This window comes from Gadus macrocephalus, chromosome 2, assembly GCF_031168955.1.
Source record: "Gadus macrocephalus chromosome 2, ASM3116895v1".
Lineage (NCBI taxonomy): Eukaryota > Metazoa > Chordata > Actinopteri > Gadiformes > Gadidae > Gadus > Gadus macrocephalus.
In genome coordinates, this window is record NC_082383.1 from 19,291,529 (window position 1) to 19,315,643 (window position 24,115).

General features: G+C 46.7%; 1 protein-coding gene across 1 annotated transcript; it reads left to right on the forward strand.

Moving 5' to 3' along the window:
* Positions 1-1,475: 1,475 nt before the first annotated feature.
* On the forward strand, positions 1,476-23,556 carry LOC132451915 (SEC14-like protein 1). Its single transcript, XM_060044396.1, has 16 exons — positions 1,476-1,691; positions 2,828-2,920; positions 7,155-7,304; positions 7,917-8,048; positions 8,612-8,740; positions 11,793-12,057; positions 12,967-13,076; positions 13,757-13,946; positions 17,269-17,357; positions 17,669-17,739; positions 18,070-18,241; positions 18,847-18,981; positions 19,447-19,581; positions 21,512-21,757; positions 22,329-22,507; positions 23,193-23,556. The coding sequence occupies exons 2-16, from the start codon at positions 2,858-2,860 to the stop codon at positions 23,296-23,298; spliced, it is 2,172 nt and encodes a 723-aa protein (XP_059900379.1). The 5' UTR covers positions 1,476-1,691; positions 2,828-2,857; the 3' UTR covers positions 23,299-23,556.
* The last annotated feature ends 559 nt before the right edge of the window (positions 23,557-24,115 follow it).

Sequence of the window (24,115 nt, forward strand, 5' to 3'; positions counted from 1 at the left end):
GCGGCACTGCACACACACACACACACACACACACACACACACACACACACACACACACACACACACACACACACACACACACACGCACACACACACACGCACACACACACACACACACACACACACACAGACACACGCACACACACACACGCACACACACACACACACACACACACACACACACACACACACACACACACACACACACACACACACACAGTAAAAAGTTTAAAAAAGAATAATTTGAAATAATGAGACATTATAAGGGTTTTGGACAAAGGCGGTGTCAGACTTCAAATCGGTGGCAATTCCTTCAAAATAATTGCATACACTGATCTCTGAAATCGTGCTAAGATAGCTACATTCTACTGTTCCTGAGGTTCTCAGAGGCACAAGCCACATAATTAATTAACCGAGACAGATCTCCCAGGGATAGTCGAACTCTGACATTGAATCTGTTTAAATGGAAAATGAATTCCTCCGATGCTGCTGTCCAGTAGCATCTGAAGTGCAGTGATGTAGTGCTAATAAATGATAAATCAGTATGGGTAAGGAGACATTAGAAAACTACAGAAGGAAACTCCAATAGCTGCCTGAACATTAAACCCTTACCGTCCGTATTTTGGTGCAAATTTTTATTTATTTTTTGGCATTTTATTACATGTTGAGTGTTTGACAAGGTTTTCTATCTGTACAAGGAGATTATTATGAACATCTGTTATTATTAAGCTGTCACATATTAATAAAACCGTATCAATAAATAGCTAACTGTAGGTATTTTGACCAATGCCAGAAGTAAATGTTATAGTTGAGTCCAGGGTGCTACTGGTTAATCAGGCATACTCTATAAACCCTTCGGCAGATGGCTTTAGTACACAAGGCGGCATCACGTTATTCATATTTTTTTAACAAGAGTGACAGGAAATTACTTAGTTATCAGTCGAAATTACTATTCATTTTCCAGAAAGCCTGTTGGATGGTTGATTTCTGAACTAAAGGTCATAAGTATGGATTCATTTGTTTTGAATTATGTTTAAATATTTTGCAGAAAATTCATATGATCAGAAAATATAAAATAGGGTTAGGGTTATATATTTAACAATCTATGAGCAACAATTTATCAATCGTTTTTTCATGGATTTTAACCTTGTATGTAGGTTACATGTCATTTCTGCATCTTTGGCTTTTGATTCATCATTTTATTGAACTAACTGTTTACTCTCACAGCTATGGGCTTTGTAAATACATATAGAATATTATGTGAAACAGCTCCCCTAGAGCCACGTCCGTTACTTATGTAAATGCTTTATGTAAAGAAAATACATCCAAACGCAATAGTGTGAAAAATCCCAACTACACAAGATCAGTAAGAATAACAACGGTGTGTTTAACTTAAGATGGTATTTTAAAAGGATTTGACATTGATAAAACCTAAATGTTGCCCTGATTTAGTGATTCCCAGTGCTTCTGGTGGGAGGGGTTAACTGTGAGGCCGGGCGGTGTTAAGACACAGCTGCCGGGGCTGTGAACCCTTTCAGCAGCACTTTACTGAGTAACAGGCCTCGCTTCTCTCCTCCGGTTCCTTACTTCGACCCCAAACCACGAATAAGATGTTTGAATTTATATTTATTTCCAAAGAAAGCTCCTGAGAGAAACAACCGAGCTGCTCAGCGAAGTTCCGGACCCTCGCGGTACGTAAACCCAGCGCGTGAGCCATGTTTGGAAACGCTTGTTGTTTAGCCTGGGATTTAAGTGTTGTTTAAAGTAACGTTTTAATGTTGTTTAACCTGACGTTAGTGTTCTAACGTAACTTTAGTGTTTTAATGTTGCTTAACGTGACGTTAGTTTTTGATGTTTTAATGTTGTTTAACTTAACGTTAATGTATGTACATAACGTTCTTGTTTGAATGTTGTTTAGGCTAGGGTTTAACGTAAGGTTAGGTTTTTAATGTAACGTAACGTTAATGTTTCAATGTTGTTTAAACTAGTGTTTTAATGTTGTTTAGCCTAGTGTTTTAATGTTGTTTAACCTGGTGTTTTAAAGTTGTTTAACCTGATGTTGTATTGTTGTTTCGTCTAGCGTTATAATGTTGTTTAGCCAAGTGTTTTAATGTTGTTTAGCCTAGTGTTTTAATGTTGTTTAACCTAGTGTTTTAATGTTGTTTAACCTAGTGTTTTAAAGTTGTTTAGCCGTGTTTTAATTTTGTTTAGTCTCGTGTTTTGATTTGGTTTAGCCTAGTCTTTTAATGAGGTTTGCCCTAGTATTTTAATCTTTTTTTAACTTAACGTTAATGTTGTTTAACGTAACATAGTGTTTTAATGTTGTTTAGCCTAGTGTTTTGATGTTGTTTAACCTAACTTTAGTGTTTTAAATGTTGTTTAACCTAACTTTAATTTTTAGCCTACTATAGTGTTTTAATGTGGTTTAGTCTACTGGTTTAATGTTGTTTAATGTAACGTTCGTGTTTTTATGTTGTTTATCATTGGGTAGTGTTAGTGTAATGTTTGTGTGTGTGTTGTGCTGTGCTTTTAATTACATCGATCTACCTACCTAAATAAATGTCAAGGTTTACGCTTGTATCTATTGCTTGCTGCTGTTAGTCAGTGCTTTGGAAATATTTTGCCTCATAGCAATTTAAGTGATCATAAACTCATTTGATTAAAGAGACCATGATGATCTCTTTAGACTCCTTGACAGACCTTAAGAGGTCAATATTGTTTAAGTTATTTCATAATATTCCGGAATTTTTATCCAGTAAACAGTTGATGTCAAGTGAGGCACACTTTGCACTGTTTCTATCTTTTGACCTCCGTTTCTGTTTTCCAGAATGCGCGTGGACCAGGACAGTAGGCAGTCATGGTGCAGGAATACCAATCCCCTGTTAGGGTCTACAAACACCCATTCGAGCTCATCATGGCGGTGAGTTCTGTCATGCGCTTCCATTGCAGTTATTATTGATAACAACATGATTAAGTCTGTGTCAAATGTTAAGGCATCAGGAAAAACATGGCAAACCTTTGTGCACTGTAATATTTGGGATACTGAAGTCTATACTTTGTACCTCGGAGGCCTCAACAGGGGACATTCCTGAAGTTTTGTTGCATAACATCTGGTGCAACAGTCGCCATACTGTGAGGGAAAAAAAAGCATGTAACCATTAAAACAAACCTCGCTCAGCATTTGGCCAGAGTGGTGTCTTGTTCATTCTGACACCCACCACCATCACTAACCGCTGATTGTAGTCAAGGTTTCTAATCAAAGATTTTTAATCAACATGCTCAAATTTTTTTTTTTTCGTATCCACTTTCCCACATTTCTGTTAGGCAAGTGTTTTTTCATCACTCATACTTGCAGTCTAATGGAATAATGTAGATATTGCCTCAAAAGGTCATGAAGTACCTGATGGCTATTTTGGAAGATTAAGATGTCAAATGGTGAAGACAATATAACTGTCGGCATGGAGCGTACATCACTTGCATATGATTCCTAACTCTTCCAAGAAGGGCTGGATGATATGACCAAAATTAAAAATATACTTTTGCATCAGTCGATACAACAGTTATTAAGATAGTAATCAGTCAATGTGTTAACACTAGACAAGGAAAAAATATCATTGAAATGGCAAGAATTCCCACTCCCCGCTGATGTCGGCACCTACGCACATTTCTGAGCAATAGTTGTGCCAAGTCTATGAAACCAATAAAACGATTGTTCTGGAGGGGAGTGGGGCAGAGTCGTGTATGAAGAGGGGACTGTGGAGCCCTTTGAGAGTCTGACTGTGATGAGGCGCTATACATTATGTTACAGTAGATTCGTTAGACTGAGGCTTCTATCCAAGGTGCCTTGTAATAAGTGCATTCAACCAAAAGAAAAATGTCCAGAATCATGCAAGTGCATAAAATTCATCAAACAAGCAGAAGGGCTCCATTTTACAAAGCAGAAATGCCGATCTTTCTTTTATTTGAATGGGCCATGCTGCTGTCTGTGCAGATGAGGTTTCTGTGCAGGGTATTAGCTGTCCTGGTGTCAGTGGGGAGCTTGTTCCACTATTGCGATGCCAGGACCGCAAATATTAGAATGTTTTTGATTGGCAGCTGGGGTCCCATGGAAGTGATTGACTGGCAAGCCATTTAGCTGCGAGTGGAGTCAGAGCTGCACGAGTGCACCTAACCTGGAGACAAACTGAGTGACGCGTAGCGCAGTGTTGAGATAATACGACCTACTGCCGGAGTCTAAGCAAGCAGTGTACAGTAAAACCACACCAGGGGGATTACAACATCACAACGTGTTGAACCTGTTTAGAGAGCGTATTGTTGCTGTAAGCAATGAGCGAAGCACACCGGCCTCAGTGTCCGTATTCAACCACAAGAAGGGATTCAAACTTCATGCACGCACACACACGCGCGCGCTTGGGAACATTCCGTTGTTCAACCACACTTCCAAGATCAGTAGAATTTCTTACAAATGGAATTGATCGACGCTCACAGGATGAATGTAAAGGAGATTTAACCCTGCATTTTCATTTTTTTTTTTTTTTTTCTTTTAATACTGCCCCTTAACAGCGAGTGAGTGCTAGCTCCTGGCGTCGCTACCTTTTCGACCTCTCTCCGACCCACCTGACCCCATCTGACCTCAGACCTGTGTGAATGTGGTTTGGCTTAGAAAGCATGGCGTAGCTCCTTTCTACAGACAGGAGTTGGCAACAAGCATCCTAGTGGGGAGGGTGTTTGACTCTGAGGTGAAAGGTTCTGGGTCCGAACGCCAACGTCCACAGCCTAAGCCGGAGGCATCCTTGAGCAAGACGCCTGACCCCTACTTGCTCCTGAGTGACATGTATCTGAATCCGTCATTAGTCATTCTGAATTACGATGTTTGCCAAATGAGTGAATGATACATAATTGCGGATATAACTATGTGTGTGATTTGTTATGACTGTATTCCCTGATTAGACACAGTTTATTTACAGGAGGTTCTGGTCATTAAATACGAAAAACATCAGGACAGATTCTGCCTGTCCATACATACATACATACAGCCCTCGGCATACAATGTGTTGGCTAGCTCTCTGTCTGCGGCAGCCAGGACATAACTGGCGGGCCGGGCTCCTACACTCTACTCTGGCCTTTGTTCCTCTGCTCCAGCGTGGTGGTGTGGAGAAAAGACATCCTTGTGCTGTGATCAGGAGGGGGTAGCATTCACTCCTGGGGTCTGTTATACAACACCTGTTATAGAAGATCTTAAATCGAGAATAAGTGTGTTTTTGGATTATATAAATAAGCGTGTTGACGTGGTGGAGGTTTAGACTGATTAGACTGCCTGCGTGTTTTGCTCTTTAATGTTTAGAGGTTAGCTGGCTAATCAAATATTAAGTTTGTCTTGTGTTTGCCGAGCGATCAACAGGCACGGGACATGGGTTCTCCGGCTCTGACGCAGGGCGCTCTTCTCTCTGCGTTTAACGTTCACTTCAGTAGCTCCTTAGGCCCTTCTAGTTAACACACGTCTGTCAACAAACGTTGCGTGCCGGTGCTAAAGTTCAGAAAGTAATTCAACCGGTTGGGCGTGCGCTAATGTCGCGACTAGCACTGTCGGCGTAAGTTGTCCGGCACATCCATTCATGAAAAACTAACATCATCAGGTTTTGGAAGTAAATGTTTCACAGCCCAACAACAAAACAACAGAATGCTTACCCGGGACGGTGTTAACGACCCGGTTCAGCCTGTGTCTCTGCTTGCCTTGCACATTTTATTGTCACAGCAGTTTGGTTTTCGAGGCACACCTCAGCAGATGTTTTTATCCACAGCATTGAATGTCATATTTTAGATGCATGTCGTTAATGATAAGATGGTGGCTAGGATCCCTTCAAGAAGGAAGTTTACATTGTAGTTCCACTCCAGGATGGCCTGGCTGGAGGTCAGAAGTCCCTAGTCTCTAGACCACACCCGTGGCTTCCTACCGTAGTCATCGCATGGTGCTCTGTGTTGCACAAGGCAGAGCGACGCTGGCCTCACCAAAACGGCAGCCGACTGAACTAATGAGGTCGGTGTGTGCAGTAAACCTGAACATCCACAAAGCATTAAGCAGTACAGTACACAGTACACACTGTTGTGCTTTTAGCCCTGCGCCCCCACCCCGCCCTCCCCCCGCTGCTGCTGCTGTTAAATTGGTTTTAGTCATGCGGTGCCAAACTCGCGTCCACCGGAGAAGCCAGGTTCAGTCTTTCGGGTTTGCATGGTTACTGATGCTGCTGCGGTGGTCGACATGGCTGAACATGTGTTGTGTGTCACGGTGAAGGCTGATTTCGTGAACCACCTGTCCACCAACTCCAGTTGTGTGATTTTACTTGGATAAATAGCAACCCCTTACCTTTTCATTAAATCGATGGTGTACTGCAGGCACGATTCACTACTCGTAGCGTGCTAATTAAGGTAGTCCACGTGCAAGCAATTGTGCAGTAGTAACATTGTTCAGCATATCCATGGTGACCCAGTCTTGCTACCCCCTCTAAACTGATGGATGGTCAGCTCTGCTGCCTCACATCAGGAAGGTGCTGGGTTTGAGGCCCACTACTGCCACCAGGAATGGAGGGTCTGTTTTCCAGGCCTTTCCACTCTGGAAAGGCCTTTCCACTCTGGAAAGGCCTTAGTGGAAATGTGAGTGGAATGTGTGTATGAACTCCCTGGTTCATACACACATTCACACAGTGATGGCAGAGTCACCCATCTAAGGCGACGGCCAGCTCATCGGCAGCACTTGGGGTTAGGCGTCTTGCTCAGACAGGGACACCTCGACACTCGGTTCAAGCTAGCAACCTTCCGGTTACAATTCAACCCGCTCTACCTCCAGAGCTAAGCCGACCCATCATCTGTGCTCCCGTTTCCCCCAGACTATTAACCATGCAAGACAACGATCCTGCCTTGCCCATGAGCACGCACTACAAATAAGAATTGGTTCCCGGGCGCAACGTTGCGCCCGGGAACCAATTCTTGTTTGCAGTGCCCGTGCCTTGCTCATGGGAAAGGCAGCCCACCCCCTGCCGGCAGTGTATGATGGGTTATGATGGGTTGAATGCAGAGAAGGTCTCCCCCTCTGGGATCAATACAGTCTATCTACCTCTGCTTCAGTGTCTGAAGCGCGTGGTCTGCCCCCATTCCAGGCGTACGTCCGGCGCTTCCCCAAGTGCCCGCTGATCCCGGTGTTCCTGGACAGCGAGGTGATGAGTGAGACCCACAGCCCGGATGGGGCGGTGACGGTGACGGAGAGGCGCTGCATGGTGGACGTGGAGGCCCCCCGGCTCCTCAAGCGGGTAAGCCCTGAGTCAGCTCCGTAGGCAGGGTCTATCGCTGGAGGGGCACCGTCCATACTGGGCCAGGGTTATAGTCCCTGGCTTTGGTAATCCCAAGGGTTAAATAATGTTACTTCTACTTAGTGTGTGTGTGTGTGTGTGTGTGACTTTGAGTGTGGGTGTGTGTGTGTGTGTGTGACTTTGAGTGTGTGTGTGTGACTTTGAGTGTGTGGGTGTGTGTGTGTGTGTGTGTGTGACTTTGACTTTGAGTGTGTGTGTGTGTGTGACTTTGAGTGTGTGTGACTTTGAGTGTGTGTGTGTGTGTGTGTGTGACTTTGAGTGTGTGTGAGACTGTGAGTGTATGACTTTGAGTGTGTGAGTGTATGACTTTGAGTGTGTGTGAGTGTATGACTTTGAGTGTGTGTGAGTGTATGACTGAGTGTGTGTGTGAGTGTATGACTGAGTGTGTGTGAGTGTATGACTGACTGAGTGTGTGTGAGTGTATGTGAGTGTGTGCCTTTGTGTGAATATGTGCGAGTGTGGTGTCTGTATTTTGCTACACTTACATATTTTGAAGTATTTTTCTCTCATTCATATGTCCTTGTCCTATGTTGTGTATCTGTGTGTGGTTAGATGGCGGGCGTGGACTACCTGTACTTCATCCAGAGGAACACTCTGAACCGCCGGGAGAGGACTCTGCACATCGAGGTCCACAACGAGACCTTCTCCAGCCGCGTGTTCGTCAGGGAGCTCTGCAACTACACGGTCAGACCCCCCATGCGTCCTCTGGTCTCCTTTAGCAACGTCTGAACTGAGCCCCATGCAGTCTCCTCTGCTCTGATATAGCTCCGTCTGAACTGAGCCCCATGCGGCCTCCTCTGGTCTCATATAGCTCCGTCTGAACTCATCTCATGCATCCTTTGGGTCTAATGGGTCCTCTGATCTAAGATAGCAACGTCTCAACTGAACTCGTGTCGGTTTATCTAATCATGTCCGCTGTAATCTACTCTAATCATAGTCGCCCAATATCTTATACAGTCCAGTGTTCACTCAGCGAACTGTATCTAATGTTATACATCAGTATAAATTGGGTTCTCTTCTTACCTCCGATTTGATTTAAATGTAAACTCCTCTATGTTTATATCATACAAATACAGTATGTCTATATATTGTAATATTAGTACTTATAACTGGTCATGTCAGGGTCAGGAGTGTTCAGGTCGACCCAATATTGTCCATAGGCCCCCCATTGACCTAATGTTGTCTTTGTGACCCCAGAGAACGAGGGGTGTGTTAAATTCATGACCTCATGTTGTCTGTGACTCCAGGTCCACCCAGAGAACGAGGAGTGGACATGCTTCGAGCAGACGGCCAGTCTGGACATCAAGTCGTTCTTCGGCTTCGAGAACTCTTCAGAGAAGATCGCAATGAAGCAGTACGCCAGCAGCATCAAGAAGGTACGCTTTGTCTGCAAACAGATCACAAAGTACATTTCCATGAACCTGAGGTGGGGCTTTTCTGAACGGCAGCGCAGGTGCACCTCTGAGGTTTGTTATGTCCACAGTGTTGACATAATGCGGCCTCTTCTTGTGGGTGTGGGGCGTGGGCTGTGTGTGACACATGATCCCACCAGCAGACACAACGGCGGCTTGTGACTGCTGAGAAAATGTCAGATTCGTTGGGCTTCCAGATACACTAATTTGCTTTCTGAGAAGGAAATCCAAAATGCCTTTTGATTCTCAAAGCGTCTTTATTATTTGATTAATGTAGTATAATAAGCCTAAAGGGGACATATTATGAAAACAACACTTTTCCTGGGATTTGGGGTGTTGTTTTGGGTCTCTGGTGCTCCCACACACTGTGAAAAACTTTGAAAAAAGTCTGTACATGATTTTTTTTGAGGGAGATATGCATTTCTGAAAGTACCCTGCCTCCAGTTACCAAACAAGCGAGTCAGTTTCGGCGCCCCCTCCTACATAGTAAGGGGGCCCAGTTGAATATTACCTCCCACTTCCCCACTCTCCTCCATCAGAGCATAGCTAGTGGACCAGCGGACGAGCAGCTCAGGCGGGGTGAACTCGGCAGCAGCTCAGCTCCCGGAGTACGCCGCCGAAGCCCCCAATTATTTTCAACCACGGCCGAGATATCCCCCACTATTATATATTATTATTATTATTATTATATATATATATATATATATATATATATATATATATTATATACCACTCGAGTATTTACTTGTTGTGAAAGTGCCAGACGTCATATGCAGTATTTATGTTTCCTAATTTCATCCAAGGCGCACATAGCTTTTGGCCGTTATATTAGATATAATATTATATATACCCATATATATAATATAATAATTATTATTATATAGATATAGAGCTCCAGGAGTCCGCAAATGGCAACAATCCCTTCTCCTCCATGATGTGGTTCAGTCTGACAGCTCATTGGTCAATGGGCAGCAGCTCATTTGCATTAAAGCTACAGACACAAACGGCACATTCTGAAGGGACTGAAACAGAGTGAATTGCGGTAGGCGAGATTTCTTTTCCTAAAAGCTATTTCCAGCAAACGGCTTCAAAAACATGTTTTCTGGAACTCAAATACTATGTTTACTTGTTGTGGTAAATGTTGAATGGACTGCATTTATACAGCGCTTTCCTAACCAGTGGCCACTCAAAGCGCTTTACAATGTTGCCGAACATTCACTCATTCACACACCGACGGCGGTGTCAACCACGCAGGGCGACAGCCAGCTCGTCAGGAGCAGTCAGGGTGAGGCGTCTCGCCTAGGGACACCTCGACACTCGAACTAGCAACCTTCAGGTTAATAGCCAGCTCGCTCTAATTACCGAACCAAGTTCCAACCTTGTACTGTGAAACACATCGTATCCCCATATTCCTTCCAACACGAGGAGGATGCGATAGAGTAGAGCAGTGGTTCTTAACCTTTGACTTGAGGTGGACCACTTACTTGTCTTCTAGGCCTTTTGCTGACTGTCTCCCATGCAAACGGAACGATTGAGATGAATCCAAGTGCAGTGGCAGAGCAAAGAGAGGCGGCCAGGCAGAGGGAACAGTGGAGACACAGAGCAGTGCTGCTTCTGCTCCCCGTGGCTTTATTGAGTCAACAGACTATCAATTGAAAACATGACAATGGGAATCGGATGTTTTGCACAGAGCGACACCATTTTTAGGAGCCATGATACTATATCACTGTATTTACAATATTTAAATTTATTCTAAACTATCTGTATTGTTTTTTCTTTGGTTGTATATCTGTTTCTTAAGAATTCATCACTGGATTCACCACCTCGCGTATCACCAGTGGTTTAAACCCACCGGTATATTGATCCTTTCCCATTAGCCTCTTAGGCCGAGCTGAGTGAAACCATGCCGCGTTGATCAGCGTTTCCATCACCAATTAAAACGTGCCGAGCTGAGTCCCTCCTGAGATGAACCATCTCTGTGATGGGGTCAGAGCCCGTCAGAGCCTCCTCCAAACGGGCCATAATGACGTCTGAACCTCTGTTTCCCTCAGATTCACGGACCAAACACTGAATATAATAATTGTACTTGTTTGAGACTCATTGTTGGCATGCATGCAGCGTACGGCCTCGAGTTCTCAACGGCTTTGTTCGTTTCGATCCTATAGCTACATCATTTAAAAGGGTAATAAAGGGTTAGGTGAAAGTGCACCACAGTGATTTTAGTTTAACACGTTCCCTTGAAACATAAATGGCTTGTTTGATTTTCATCCAATTATTCTTGTTTTAAAGCCTGGACGTGGAACAATACTTGCCCCTATTGGATCGCTGATATCAATATTCAATGTGTTTTTTTTCCTAAGATCAAGAACATCTAAGATTTAATGGCAAACTGAATATAATAATGTGTTGAGTCATCGACTCCAGACAAGGGCATCACCAGGTCAAAAAAACCCTCAAGCCGGTAGCCCTGTTGTACCGGAGATGGAAAACATAGAGAGTCCCTGGAATGGTTGTTATGAGTGCATGGAGGTATGTTGATACCGTCGTCTCCATGCTAATCCAGTCCTCAGGCCAGTTCCAGCCGTTCCTCGGTGCCACAGCACAGCCTCAGGGGGGAGACGGCTCGGAGCCCTGGTCCGGACCGACCTGAAGGGGGCGGAGTCACGCCATGGGTCCTGTTTAGTTGTGGAGACATAACGCGGAGGAGGAGGAACTCGTTCAGAATGGATGCTTGTGTATTTCTACAGTGCGCAGTCTAGACAGTGCGATTGAAAACCTTAGACACTTTTCAGAGTTTATTCTAAAAAAAAATCCTTTATATTTTTATTCTGTTTATTCTTTAATTTTGCGTTTGCCAATCAATCACCCAATTACAACCCCCCCCCCCCCCCCCCCCATTTCCTGCCCCAGGATTGGTCGAAACAAATATGAAGTGACAGAAAGCGAAACGACCCTTTCTCCCAGCTCTGAGCTCTTCAGCCTGTCGTCTAACCCCAGCCCCGGTCTCCCCTTCCAGGGTAAGGAGATCATCGAGTACTACCTCAGGGAGCTGGAGCAGGAGGGGGTCACCCACGTGCCCCGCTGGACCCCATCGCTCGCCCCCAAAGCAGCCCCCCTCGGGCGCCTGACTGCTCCCCCGCTCAGCTCCATCACCGCCAACACCACCTCCTCCTCCTCCGCCGCCACCGCCAACAGCACCGCCCCCTGGCCCATCTCTGTCCCCGGACCCAAGACCGGGGCGTCCTCCAGCCCCCCCGAACTACCCCCCTCCGCACCAGAAGGTGGGTCCCCCAGTGGGCGTAAGCGAGACACTAGTCTCCATGACGACAGGTCTAGGGTAATAGGGGGTTACTCTATTCATTTGAAATGTCATCGGTGTTTAACAAAACCAAAGGAGATCTGGGTGGGGGTTTCGGCGGTGGTTGGCTCCCATGTAGCTGGAAGGTCCTTGTTTCAAACCCCGAACTCTGCAGTCTAACCCTCTAGCTACTTATTGATGATAGGTTTCAGAAATGTATTCTCTGTGTGTTGAAGTGATTAAAGTGCGTTCATTCTTGGGAATTGACCCCTACTAAATTAATTTAGAATACAAGGCCGTACAATTGTGTGACGCTTATGATTAGGGAAAGAAAACATAAAAATATTACCTTTGTGATCCAAAATTAAGTTATATTCACTGCTCTCTTACTGCTCTTATAACCCTTTAATGCTATCCAATTTTCAGAGCTTCAACCGTTACTCACTAGTGAAGTTGTGAGGATTACACTCTGATTATTGTTTTTGAGGAAGAAACTCAAGTATAGCAGTGAATATACTAATTCATTCTGGAGTGTAAAGGTTATATTTTAATGTTTCCTTTCACCATTCATAAGCACGGTACATAATTGTACGGCCTTGGTTTCTAAATAAATTCAGTATATTCATAAATGTGTTCAGTCTTTGTTTCACATTTGCATGTGACTCATTTGGGAGGTTTTCTATTGACGTCTGTGATTGGGAGGCCAAAACAAAATCCATCTTTTGTCCTGTGGATAATTCAAAGCAACGAGCCGAATGACCCAGTAAACACCAGCAAGACGCTCCCAACTTCTTGACTCTGTACCGCCTGACCCTTTTATAAGTGGAGTTAATCGCTCTGTTGCTGCTGCACGAGTTTCACCGCACTGTAACCGTTGACGATCTGCCCGTAGACAAACTGGACGCCGACTACATCCGGCGTTACCTTGGCGACCTCACTCCCCTGCAGGAGAGCTGTCTGATTCGTCTGCGCCAGGGGCTGCAGGAAACCCACAAAGGAAAAGTGAGTGGTACCACACAGAGACAGACAAGCAGACAGCCAAACACTCTCCTGCACGCACAATGCACTTTAATTGTAGTAATGCATTGGCTTCAAAGTGCACTTTATTAGCACCCAAACGCGCTATAAATGTGGTGTTCTTCTTCCAAACAATCATCGCATAAAGGACAGAATTACACAGCTCACAGTAGAGCTGGGATAGTAATCTGTGTTTCACCCAGATCCTAGGATAAACTTTTATCTGGTCCACATTTTAAAAGATCCGTCTTGTCTGTGCACCTGATCTTAAACCACAACTAGCAGTAGTGTAAACCCACTCTACCTGCCGAGCTACCACCACCACTACTAGTAGTACCCCAGGTGGTAGAGCGGGTTGACTTGTAACCAGAAGGTCGCTAGTTCGATCCCCGGCTCCTCCTCGCTGGGTGTTGAGGCGTCCCTGAGCGAGACGCCTCACCCTGCCTGCTCCCGACGAGCTGGCTGTCGCCTTGCATGGTTGACACCGGCGCCGCTGTGTGAATGTGTGCGTGAATGGGTGAACGTTGGGGGATATTGCAAAGCGCTTTGAGTGGCCACTGGGTAGAAAAGCGCTGGATAAATGCAGTCCATTTACCACTGAAAACGTTTCCATCACATCGAGCGGCCCCCGTTGTAAACCCTTCCCCCCCCCCCATCCCCCTCAGATCCCCAAGGACCAGCACGTGCTGCGGTTCCTGCGCTCCCGGGACTTCGGCCTGGAGAAGGCCCGCGAGATGCTGTGCCAGTCGCTGACCTGGAGGAAGCAGCACCAGGTGGACTTCCTGCTGGACTCCTGGGAGCGGCCCGGCCTGCTGGCGGACTACTACACCGGGGGCTGGCACCACCACGACAGAGGTGAAGCTAATCTCTACCCATTATAAATAACGGGCTGGTCCTTTTCTGCAGTTCCATTTCATTATTTCATTTTCTCTGGATCTGTAAGCCAGTGTATTCTGTGTGTATTAGTTTGCATGGTCTTATCTTGTGTAGCACGACTACTGTGGTGTAACTCATTTAAATTGTAATTTGCAGTGTACAAACCACCTTTATTTGACATGTCTCTTCACTGGAATTGAGTCATCCCCACAAGGGCGTTGGAGTGCATCCAGCTCTGCTAAAAATGATCACTACCACCCATCCTACTTAAAACAGAACAAGACCCTAAAAGGAGTTTCAACGCGTTTAGTCCTCTGCCACGCGGAGCTGCCAGGCAGGGCGCTCGGTGGCTCGTCTGGTATGTGACCCGACGGACTCCGAGTTCTGCCCTCACCGAGGCGTATTCGGACCCGAAGTGGAACTGAGAGCCACCGACTTCCTCCAACATTCGTGATGCTGTGGCTTTAAAAGTCGTGTTCTTGCCCGTTGAACCATTTCAGAATTTAGATGGGACAAAATTACAAATGTTCGTGTTGAGACAGCCCTATTTATAAAACGTGACGGCGTGTCTATTACATTGTTTGTGAAGAACTAGATTTAAATTGAGAACTTTTTCTGCTCTGATGCCGTTAACATCCCCTTGCATCCACATAATAGATGGTCACAAATGCGACCATTTTAGACTCAGTCTTGATCTCTGCATGTAGCAGGTGAACGCAGGTGGGACTCAAACCTGGGACGCAGCGAGGGGTACTGCCTACATGGTTAGCACACTGTTGAGCCACTGAGCTGCTCATAGTGGAAACGCTTAACAGGTCAATAGACCAGGGTGGACTCTGTGCCAAATAGTTTTTGGGCCTGGTACCAAGGTCTAGGTTAGTATCAGTGTGACCCCCATGTAGCAGATAACCCCCTGTTGAGTTCACTGGACCTGCGTCATTGGTCTCCACGGTGTGTTCCTCGGGAGCCCTCGTGAGGGATGGCTGCTCGGGGAGGCTCTCCCGCACGCATCTCAAACACAGAGGCCTTATCCCTTGTGTCAATGTTGTATCGGAAGGAATCACATCTTCCGTTGGTCTCCTAGCAACAGCGTATGTTGCTTCCAGCGCACACAAAGGCCTACAGTACTAGCAGAGGCTGGGAGCCGTTTGGAACGTTTCCATGCCCCGCTGTTTCCGATTGTTTTCCTTCTCTCGAACATCACAAGTTCTCGTTCTTAACTATCTTTACTTTTTGACGCCCAACTGTCGGAGTGCAGCTCTATACGCACTCGCTGCAGGCCGACACTGGTGATTCAGGAACATCGACAGTGGCTAGTTTGTCTGTATTGAGTCCTATCATCAGAGCAGCGTTTCTTAACCTATGGGTCAGGACCCAGAATGCGTTGCGTTGCCTTTCAGTCGAAGGTGTGTTGCAAAAAACCAAATGAATCACTTTCCCCCTGTCTTCTGAGTCAGTTTTCAGTGTGTGCGATTAGGTCCAACAATAACAATTACCAATGTTGTGTCCCGAGATGAAACGACTTGATGAACCCCTGCATTAAAAGGTTCTTACTGACTGCACAGTGCACACAAGAGGATCTCACTTCAGCCCCCCTCTGTCAATAGAGTCCAGAAACACGGCTCAACAAAAGTTCCCTTCCCTGAACTCTGAATGCAAGTGAAAAGCAACGCAAAGTGCATCAAGATCGGTTCTGTATTCTGAGAAAAGCCTGGTGTGAGTCTGAAGCTGGAGGAACCAGCCAGCTCACATCTGCAGCGGGCCCCCCGGGGGGCCCTGCTACAATGATTAGCCGTGGGCCCCAGCCTGCCATCTGTTGTGTCTGCGGAGGTAAACAGCGCTTGCTAATTGCCGCGGTGGGCACGGCTCCAGGGCTCCCCCCCGTCGCTGCCCCCGTCTGATGAAGACGCAATGGAGAGCTTTAAACGCCGTGACCAGCGGTGACACGGCGCTCGCTGGTTAACGGGTTCCTCTCCCTCCTCTGATGAGTCGCTCTGGAGGAGAGGGGCAGGCAGCATGTCGTTGGAGTCAAATGTCCGCTGGCTTTTGAGTTTAATTAGACGAGCCACGGGCGCTGATTACATTTAGCCCGGCGCATCTCCCGCCTAATGCAGCTTTAGAAAGGTCAGATGTGTCTTTCAGAAACAGACGTATATATATTTATAAATATATGTCCGTTTCTGAAAGACACATCTGACCTTTCTACATAAATATATATATATATATAGCTGCCTGCCTGCTCAGAACCTGGAACTGATCCAAAGGATGTGAAAGAATTAAAATAATAAATAAAGGACTCTGCAATAAAGATGACATACCGTCTGTTAAGAGCATTTAATAGCCGTATATACCCCCCAATCCCCCCCAGAGGCTCCAAGCCATCAAAGACTGTTCTTAAACTCCCAGAATTTGACGGCATGCGTGACATGCATTCACGAAGTGGCAATGTAACAAATAGTGCTGAACTTTTTCAAGGGGCCTGATGATGTATTTAGCGGGATCTAGTGTTACGGGAGTCTTACAACAGGGCTTCTGCTACATGTGCTTTACAGGGCATGCCTTACAACTGTAAGGTACAATGTGAATTGAATAAATTTACATTTCATGCAATGCAAAAGCTTCCAAAACACTCTTTAAACGTGTTTCTCGATGGCTCCAGTGGAGCGGTCACTGAATACATGCTTTAAAGGTATGGTTGTTCGTGCAGACGCATTCCTGAGGGCAGTCACCGTGGTTTGGTTGTGTATTCATAGGGTGTTCTCTGTGTGTGCTCCAACTGTGTGTGGTTGCGCGTACAAATAGGGTTCTCGCTACGCGTTGTGTTGTAACTGCGTGTGGTTGTGTGTTGAGAGGAGGTTCTGTATGGGTTGTGCTGTAACTGCGTGTGGTTGTGTGTTGAGATGAGGTTCTCTATGGGTTGTGCTGTAACTGTGTGTGGTTGTGTGTTGAGATGAGGTTCTCTATGGGTTGTGTTGTAACTGCGTGTGGTTGTGTGTTGAGATGAGGTTCTCTATGGGTTGTGCTGTAACTGCGTGTGGTTGTGTGTTGAGGTGAGGTTCTCTATGGGTTGTGCTGTAACTGCGTGTGGTTGTGTGTTGAGATGAGGTTCTCTATGGGTTGTGCTGTAACTGCGTGTGGTTGTGTGTTGAGATGAGGTTCTCTATGGGTTGTGCTGTAACTGCGTGTGGTTGTGTGTTGTGATGAGGTTCTCTATGGGTTGTGCTGTAACTGCGTGTGGTTGTGTGTTGAGATGAGGTTCTCTATGGGTTGTGCTGTAACGGCCGTGTGGTTGTGCTTCCAGACGGCCGCCCTCTGTACATCCTGCGCCTGGGTCAGATGGACACCAAGGGCCTGGTGCGGGCACTGGGGGAGGAGGGCCTGCTGAGACAGGTGAGTCCTTCTCCTGCGTAGGACCAGCATGCACCTCTTCTCACTCCCAACATCTACCTGCCTGGAGACACCGTCGCTCACTCACCTGTACTGTGTAGACGCATTTCAATTCTTAAATACACAGATATACACACTTTGTCTTTGCTCTCGTAACTTAGGTTCTGTAAAGATTAACCCAGGTTCTGTTAAGTCCTATCCCAGGTTCTGTAAAGTCCTATCCTAGGTTCTGTACAGTCTTATCCGAGGTCCTGTGCAGTCCTATCCTAGGTTCTGTGCAGTCCTCACCTCGGTCTGTCCTTGTGTTCCCTCAGGTCCTGTCCATCAACGAGGAGGGTCTGCGCCGCTGTGAGGAGAACACCAGGGTGTTCGGTCGACCCATCAGGTACAAGAGAACCAAGTCCTCCCTGCTTATTGGTTTTGTGGTAGCTTTTCACAGCACAAAACTGTACAATGGGATTGGCAAGAGGCCCATCCCATTGCGGCCACTAAGCTATTGTATTAATACCATTGTAGAAGGTAGCCACATGCTATGCTACGCCACTATATTAATGCTAGTTTAGCAGGTAGCCAAATGCTACGCTACACTACTATATTAATACTATTTTAGCAGGTAGCCAAACCTAGGCTACGCTAACACCTACTATAAGTCGCAATGAGAGCATAGCCCCGTGCTAGGCTAGGCTAACCCCGGCGTCCGCTGCGTCACTGCTAGCTGCTGGACGTGCCTGGTGGACCTGGAGGGGCTGAACATGCGCCACCTGTGGCGGCCGGGGGTGAAGGCGCTGCTGAGGATCATCGAGGTGGTGGAGGCCAACTACCCCGAGACCCTGGGCCGCCTGCTCATCCTGAGGGCCCCCCGCGTGTTCCCCGTGCTCTGGACCCTGGTGAGACCCCCCCCTCAACCGTTGGGTCAAACACCTTCACACGACGTCACCTTAACGTGAAGCCAAGTTTACATGAAGTCGCCTTAACAAGACTTTGTCTTATTATGAAGTCACCTTAACAAGACTTTGTCTTATTATGAAGTCACCTTAACAAGACTTTGTCTTATTATGAAGTCACCTTAACATGACTGTCTTATTATGAAGTCACCTTTACATGACTGTCTTATTATGAAGTCACCTTAACATGACTTTGTCTTATTATGAAGTCACCTTAACATGACTTTGTCTTATTATGAAGTCACCTTGACATGACTTTGTCTTATTGTAACGTCACCTTGACATGATGTCGCCTTATTATGACGTCAACTCTACAGGCTTTAACATTACTTTATTATTATTGAAATAAAAATCCAAACATATGCTTTTGTGACACATGTTGAGCTCCAGTATAGCTCACCACAGTTTTACAAGGTTCAATAGTTAGACGTGAAATGTTTTCGCCTGCCACTTGACATCCTGAACTACCAGGCCTGGAACAATGGGACGGCGTGATGCCGTGTACCTAATGAAACGGTCCTTGACCGATGAGATTCATGTTCCGCCAGGTGAGTCCCTTCATCGACGAGAACACCCGTAAGAAGTTCCTGGTGTACGCGGGGAACGACTACCAGGGCCCGGGAGGGCTTCTGGACTACATCGACAAGACCATCCTGCCTGACTTCCTGGGCGGCTCCTGCATGGTGAGGCGCCGCCCACCACCCCCCACGGGCGTCTAAATGCTTCTACCGTAAAGAACTAGTCGTCACGGGAATGGGGGGGGGGGGGAGACGACTTGGCAGGAGACACGCACATGCATAGACCAACGAACACACACGCATAAACCAACACACAAACCAACAACCACTCACACACGCATAAGCCAACACACACGCACATAAACCACCAACACCTTTATCTTTTGCCTCTTCCTAGTCAGCCACTGGTTTATTCCGGGTTATTATTTATCACATTGACATGCCAACAGGCATTGTCATAGCATGCTTCATAGCATAGCCTTCCTAGCCTCAAAAGCCAATCAACCCTTGTTTACTGCCTTGAAGCCACGTCTCTCTTGTGAACAGGAAGTCACTCAGTCAATTTCGCACCTCCGCCAGACTTTCACATCCTCCACACTCACTTCCTGTTTCCCCCGTGTCATGTGACAGTGTGAGCTGCCAGAAGGAGGCGTGGTCCCCAAGAGCCTGTACCGCACGGCGGAGCAGCTGGAGAGCGAGGAGAACCGGCTGTGGGCCGACGCCATCTACAAGAGCGCCAGCGTCTTCAAGGGAGCCCCCTACGAGGTGTGATAGTACCCCACCTTTTACACCTCATTTAAGACCCTCTACGAGATCCCCCACCTTTCACAAACCATCTAGCCCCCCTACAAGGTACCCCACCTTTTACACCCTATCTCCCACTATGAGTTACTCCACCTTTTACACTACCTTTACCCCACCTTTTACACACCATCTGTCTCTCCTTACGCCTTCATCAAAAGTGAGTGACAGTGAGTCTTAATGTGGTTCATAATGAGCAGGTATGAGGAGTTGGGGCTTCTTGCATCGACTAGTCGACCCTGCGCCCTTTTTCAATGCACGCTTCAAACCAGACTGGATGGATCGCTAAACGGTTGTAGCTCCGGGGCAGGTATCAATGTTCCGCTGAGCGTGTTGTGCAGCTTCACCGGAGTCTAAATTGGGTTAGCAGAGCTCCAGCGTCTCATGGCAAGCCAGGATAAAAACAATGTGAAAGGAGAACTGTTTAAACACAAATGGCCTCATTCGTTCCACAACCACCAAAGCACCTATTCCATGCTCGGCCAGTTCTTTGAGTTCACTTTCATCTTTCAGGTTGGCCTTACGCAGCTCTCAACCACCGTCTGTACTAGTCCAGTCCATCCTGGATGAATTCAGTCTATAAAATAGACCACACCGCTGAACTGAATTCTGTTGTGGTTGGAGTACTTGCCGAAAGGTTTCTAGTTCGGTTAGGTTCCGGTTCGTTTCACTAAGGCCTGCAGTCTACCTGTGGGCATCCTTGAGAAAGATGGGCATCTTGCTCAAAGTTGCCTACAGGTGGACCGCAGGGAATCTAACTAGGAACCTAACTAGGAGGCTAATGGGTCTGATGGACCTAACCTCTACCTGCTCCAAAATGACGTCGATTTAAGAGTGACTTTGGATTAAATGACTAGATAGTAAATAGAGTCATCTGATTAGTCAGATACTTGTCTCGTAACAAACCGCTAGGCCTCATGATTCTGACTCCTGGTCTGTGTTTGTAGAAGTGAGCTCCGACCTTGAGGTGGTCATTCAGGTTAGTCCTGTAGTGCTTAATGCAAACACGCCGGGGGAGACGGCCGTGCACGTGAGGGTGGCCTCATGGAACCAGACCTTGGTGCTGATGTAATCACTGTGCTAAAGTTTGCTGTTCTGTAAACAACTCTGCAGAGGAGAGATACAGAGGAGGTTATATCATCTGTCTTAGGAGCCTGAATGCTAGGGTTGATCCCCGATACCGTGGAGTGCAGTGCCACCTGCTGGTAGAAATATATATCATTCCCATCTGTTGTATATCGGTTCAGTCGCTATCGTCAGGGAGGGGCTAGAGACTGGATATAAACATCCCTACCATCAGAGGGCCTTAAACCAGTAGGTTAGCTTACCTTTCAAATGCTTTGGTTTTGCAGAACCTGGTTTTCCTTTTGCAGAAAGTTCTGTGATTGTTAATGTCTCTGTTATTATATTGTAAACTTCATCCAAGTGGTTTTTCTGGTCCGCTTGCTCACTGAAGTCTCTGTCCACGTCCAAGTGAACTCTGGTTCTGTTCGCTTCAGATGCAACCTTGATGTGAACCAGATATCAGAGCATTAAGGGTTGACTGTACACTTTTGGACAACGTTTATTAAAAGGGTTCACTGTGATCACTCTCAAAAACACAAAATTATTCAGTTTTAAATGGGCTCAAGTTTTTATTTGTAGGAACTAAATGAAAAAAAAGCAAGATCATGCATAGTTGTGGCTGCTCCTTCTTCTGCAACAAGGAAGCGCGGTGAGTTTTCCCGTCCAATCGACAAGGGATGTGTTTGTTTAGTTTCCTTCCCCTTAAAAAGGCAACGCCTAACCAAATGAAAAGTGAAAGTATCATCTTAACCCTTCGATCAGACGACCCAGCTCCAGGCGTGATGGCCCTGAGCGTTAAAACCTGCCACCTGTCCTCTCCTCCCCCCAGCTGCTCATCGACATCGCTGAGGTGTCCTCGGTCATCACCTGGGACTTTGACGTGTGTAAGGGCGACGTGGTGTTCAACATCTTCCACTCCAAGCGGGCGCCCAGCCCCCCTAGGAAGGAGGCGCCGGGCGCCGCCCCCTTGGTGGGCGGGGCCAACCTGCCGCTGATTGACAGGAACTGGACGCTGGGCCAGGACTACAGCAAGGTGGAGACGGCGCTGGCCTGCCGCGAGGGCGAGAGCGTCCAGGTACGTGGGGCACGGGGTCCTCGGGGTCACGGCGGGGGTCCGAAGTCCATTCTGACAAATGGACTTTGTCAGAGGAAAGTAGCTTTGGATAAATGCGTCTGCTGAACGCCCCGAATGTAAATGTAATGCCATGGTGACGGGTTCTATTCCCGCGGTAACTGCAGGGTCAGGTTGATTTCCCTCCAAGGTGAGGGGTTTGAGTCCCTAGGGACTGACTGGTGTCACCAAGTCCTCATTGTTAGAGTATTCCTCATGGTTGCTGTGAGGAACTTATTTGGGAGTGATTTTGTTTTGAGGACTTGAGGATCGATGGGACCGTGTGCCTTTGGGAAATAAAACCGTCCGTTGCAATAAAGGCACAAAATCCTAATTATCTGAGCACTCAAGACAGTGAGGGCTTACCGTCCCACCAGTAAGCCCTCCTCTGTCCCTTCTCATCCTCAACCACACTCCCTATCTCACTCATTCCCTCTCTCACTCTTACTATCACTCAATCCCTCCCTTCTTCTCACTCTCACTCCCCCTGACTCCCACTCACTCACTCACTCACTCACTCCCCTCCCTCCCCCAGGGCTCCCACATCACCCGCTGGCCCGGCTTCTATATCCTGCAGTGGCGGTTCCAGGGCGCTCCGGCCTGCGCGGCCTCCAGCCTGCCCAGGGTGGACGACGTGCTGGCCTCGCTGCAGGTCTCCTCCCACAAGTGCAAGGTCATCTACTACACGGAGGTGCTGGCCTCGCAGGACTTCAGGTCGGTCCCACCGCCACTGAGTGCTGCTAGCGGGATGTAGCCGCTAATACCTCTGCTAACAGGATGTAGCGCTAATCTTTCTGCTAACCGAATGTAGGCGCTAATGGGTCTGCTAACAGCCTGTAGCCGCGAATATGTCTGCTACCAGTATGCATCCGCTAATAAGTCGGCTAACCGGATGTAGTCGCTTATTGTTCTCCTAACAGCCCGTTACCGCTAATACTTGTGCTAACAGCCCGTTACCGCTACTACGTCTGCTAACAGTAATATTCGCTACAATGTAGCGAATATTGTAGCCGTTTATACGTCGGCTAACAGAAAGTAGCTGCTAATAGGTCTGCTAACGGTATGTAGTGGCTAGTTGGTCTGCTAACAGTAGCTGCATATCAGTCTGCTAACAGTATGTAGCCGTATATATGTCTGCTAACAGTATGTAGCTGCTAATAGGTCTGCTAACAGTATGTAGCTGCTAATAGGTCTGCTAACAGTATGTAGCCACCATCTGGTCTGTGGGATTCACCTCTTCATGCTCTGTCCCTCCCCTGGCGTTGGTCTTCTTTGGTGGGGAGAAATGAGCCAACAATTTCATGAAGCCCAGGCGCAGGTTTCTGATTAAACTGCGGGCTTACTGCATCTTAGACTTTGAGAACCACTGCCCTAACGTCACCTTGTTGCTGCTCCCCAGGGGGTCCATGACCAGTCTAGAGTCCAGCCACAGTGGCTTCTCCCAGCTCAGCGCGGCCACCACCGCCTCCAGCCAATCACACACCAGCTCAGGCATATCCAGGTAGCATCTGACCAATGGGAAAAGAGCACCGTGAGGACGTGGACTCCTATTGGCTTGTACTGTGGACTTAACGAACACTTTTAGAATAACAAAATACTTAACACTTGACTATGGTTTCACGAATTATGATATTCAGCATTTAGTTTTATTGTTAATATAAATAATATGAATATATATATATATATTTATATCCGAGTAGCATATTGTTGACTTGAGGGTTCCTGTATTATCACAATCCTTTAATAAACTTCTTCTTTGGCAAGCAATGGTTGACTTTAATTTGTTTAAAGGACAATTCAGGTGTTTTGAACATTGAGCCCCCTTTCTGGTTTGTCTAGGATGAAATAGAGTTGTTAACACCGAAATTTTTAATATTGGTCCTGTCTCGAGTATTTGGCTAATTTCGATTCACCCCTGCCTGCTTCACAATGGCTGGCTATGGGCATTCACAAACCTATCCTTAAAACACCCCTAAACGTTAGTTTTCAGAAATGCAAAACTCATCGAGTGTTTAGTGGTGTTCGTTGATGTTCCTCATCAAGTATTGTAGCGAAATACAGTTTCTGTCGTGTTTTATTTGGCATTTTGTAAATCTGCCTTTTGTAAATGAAACGGAAAGGGGGGTGGTTGTAGTCTTTTCACTCGGTTCCCCCAAGCCCCAACCACAGCGAGTTCTACCAGCAGTGTTGTGCCTGAACGCGTTCATTGAACGATATTACTGCCTGATGAACGTTACTGGTGTCTGAACGGCACGCTCACTCGGTTTAACTTTGTTCAATAGGGGGGTTATTTGTTTATCAACACGGCGGATGCGTGCGCAG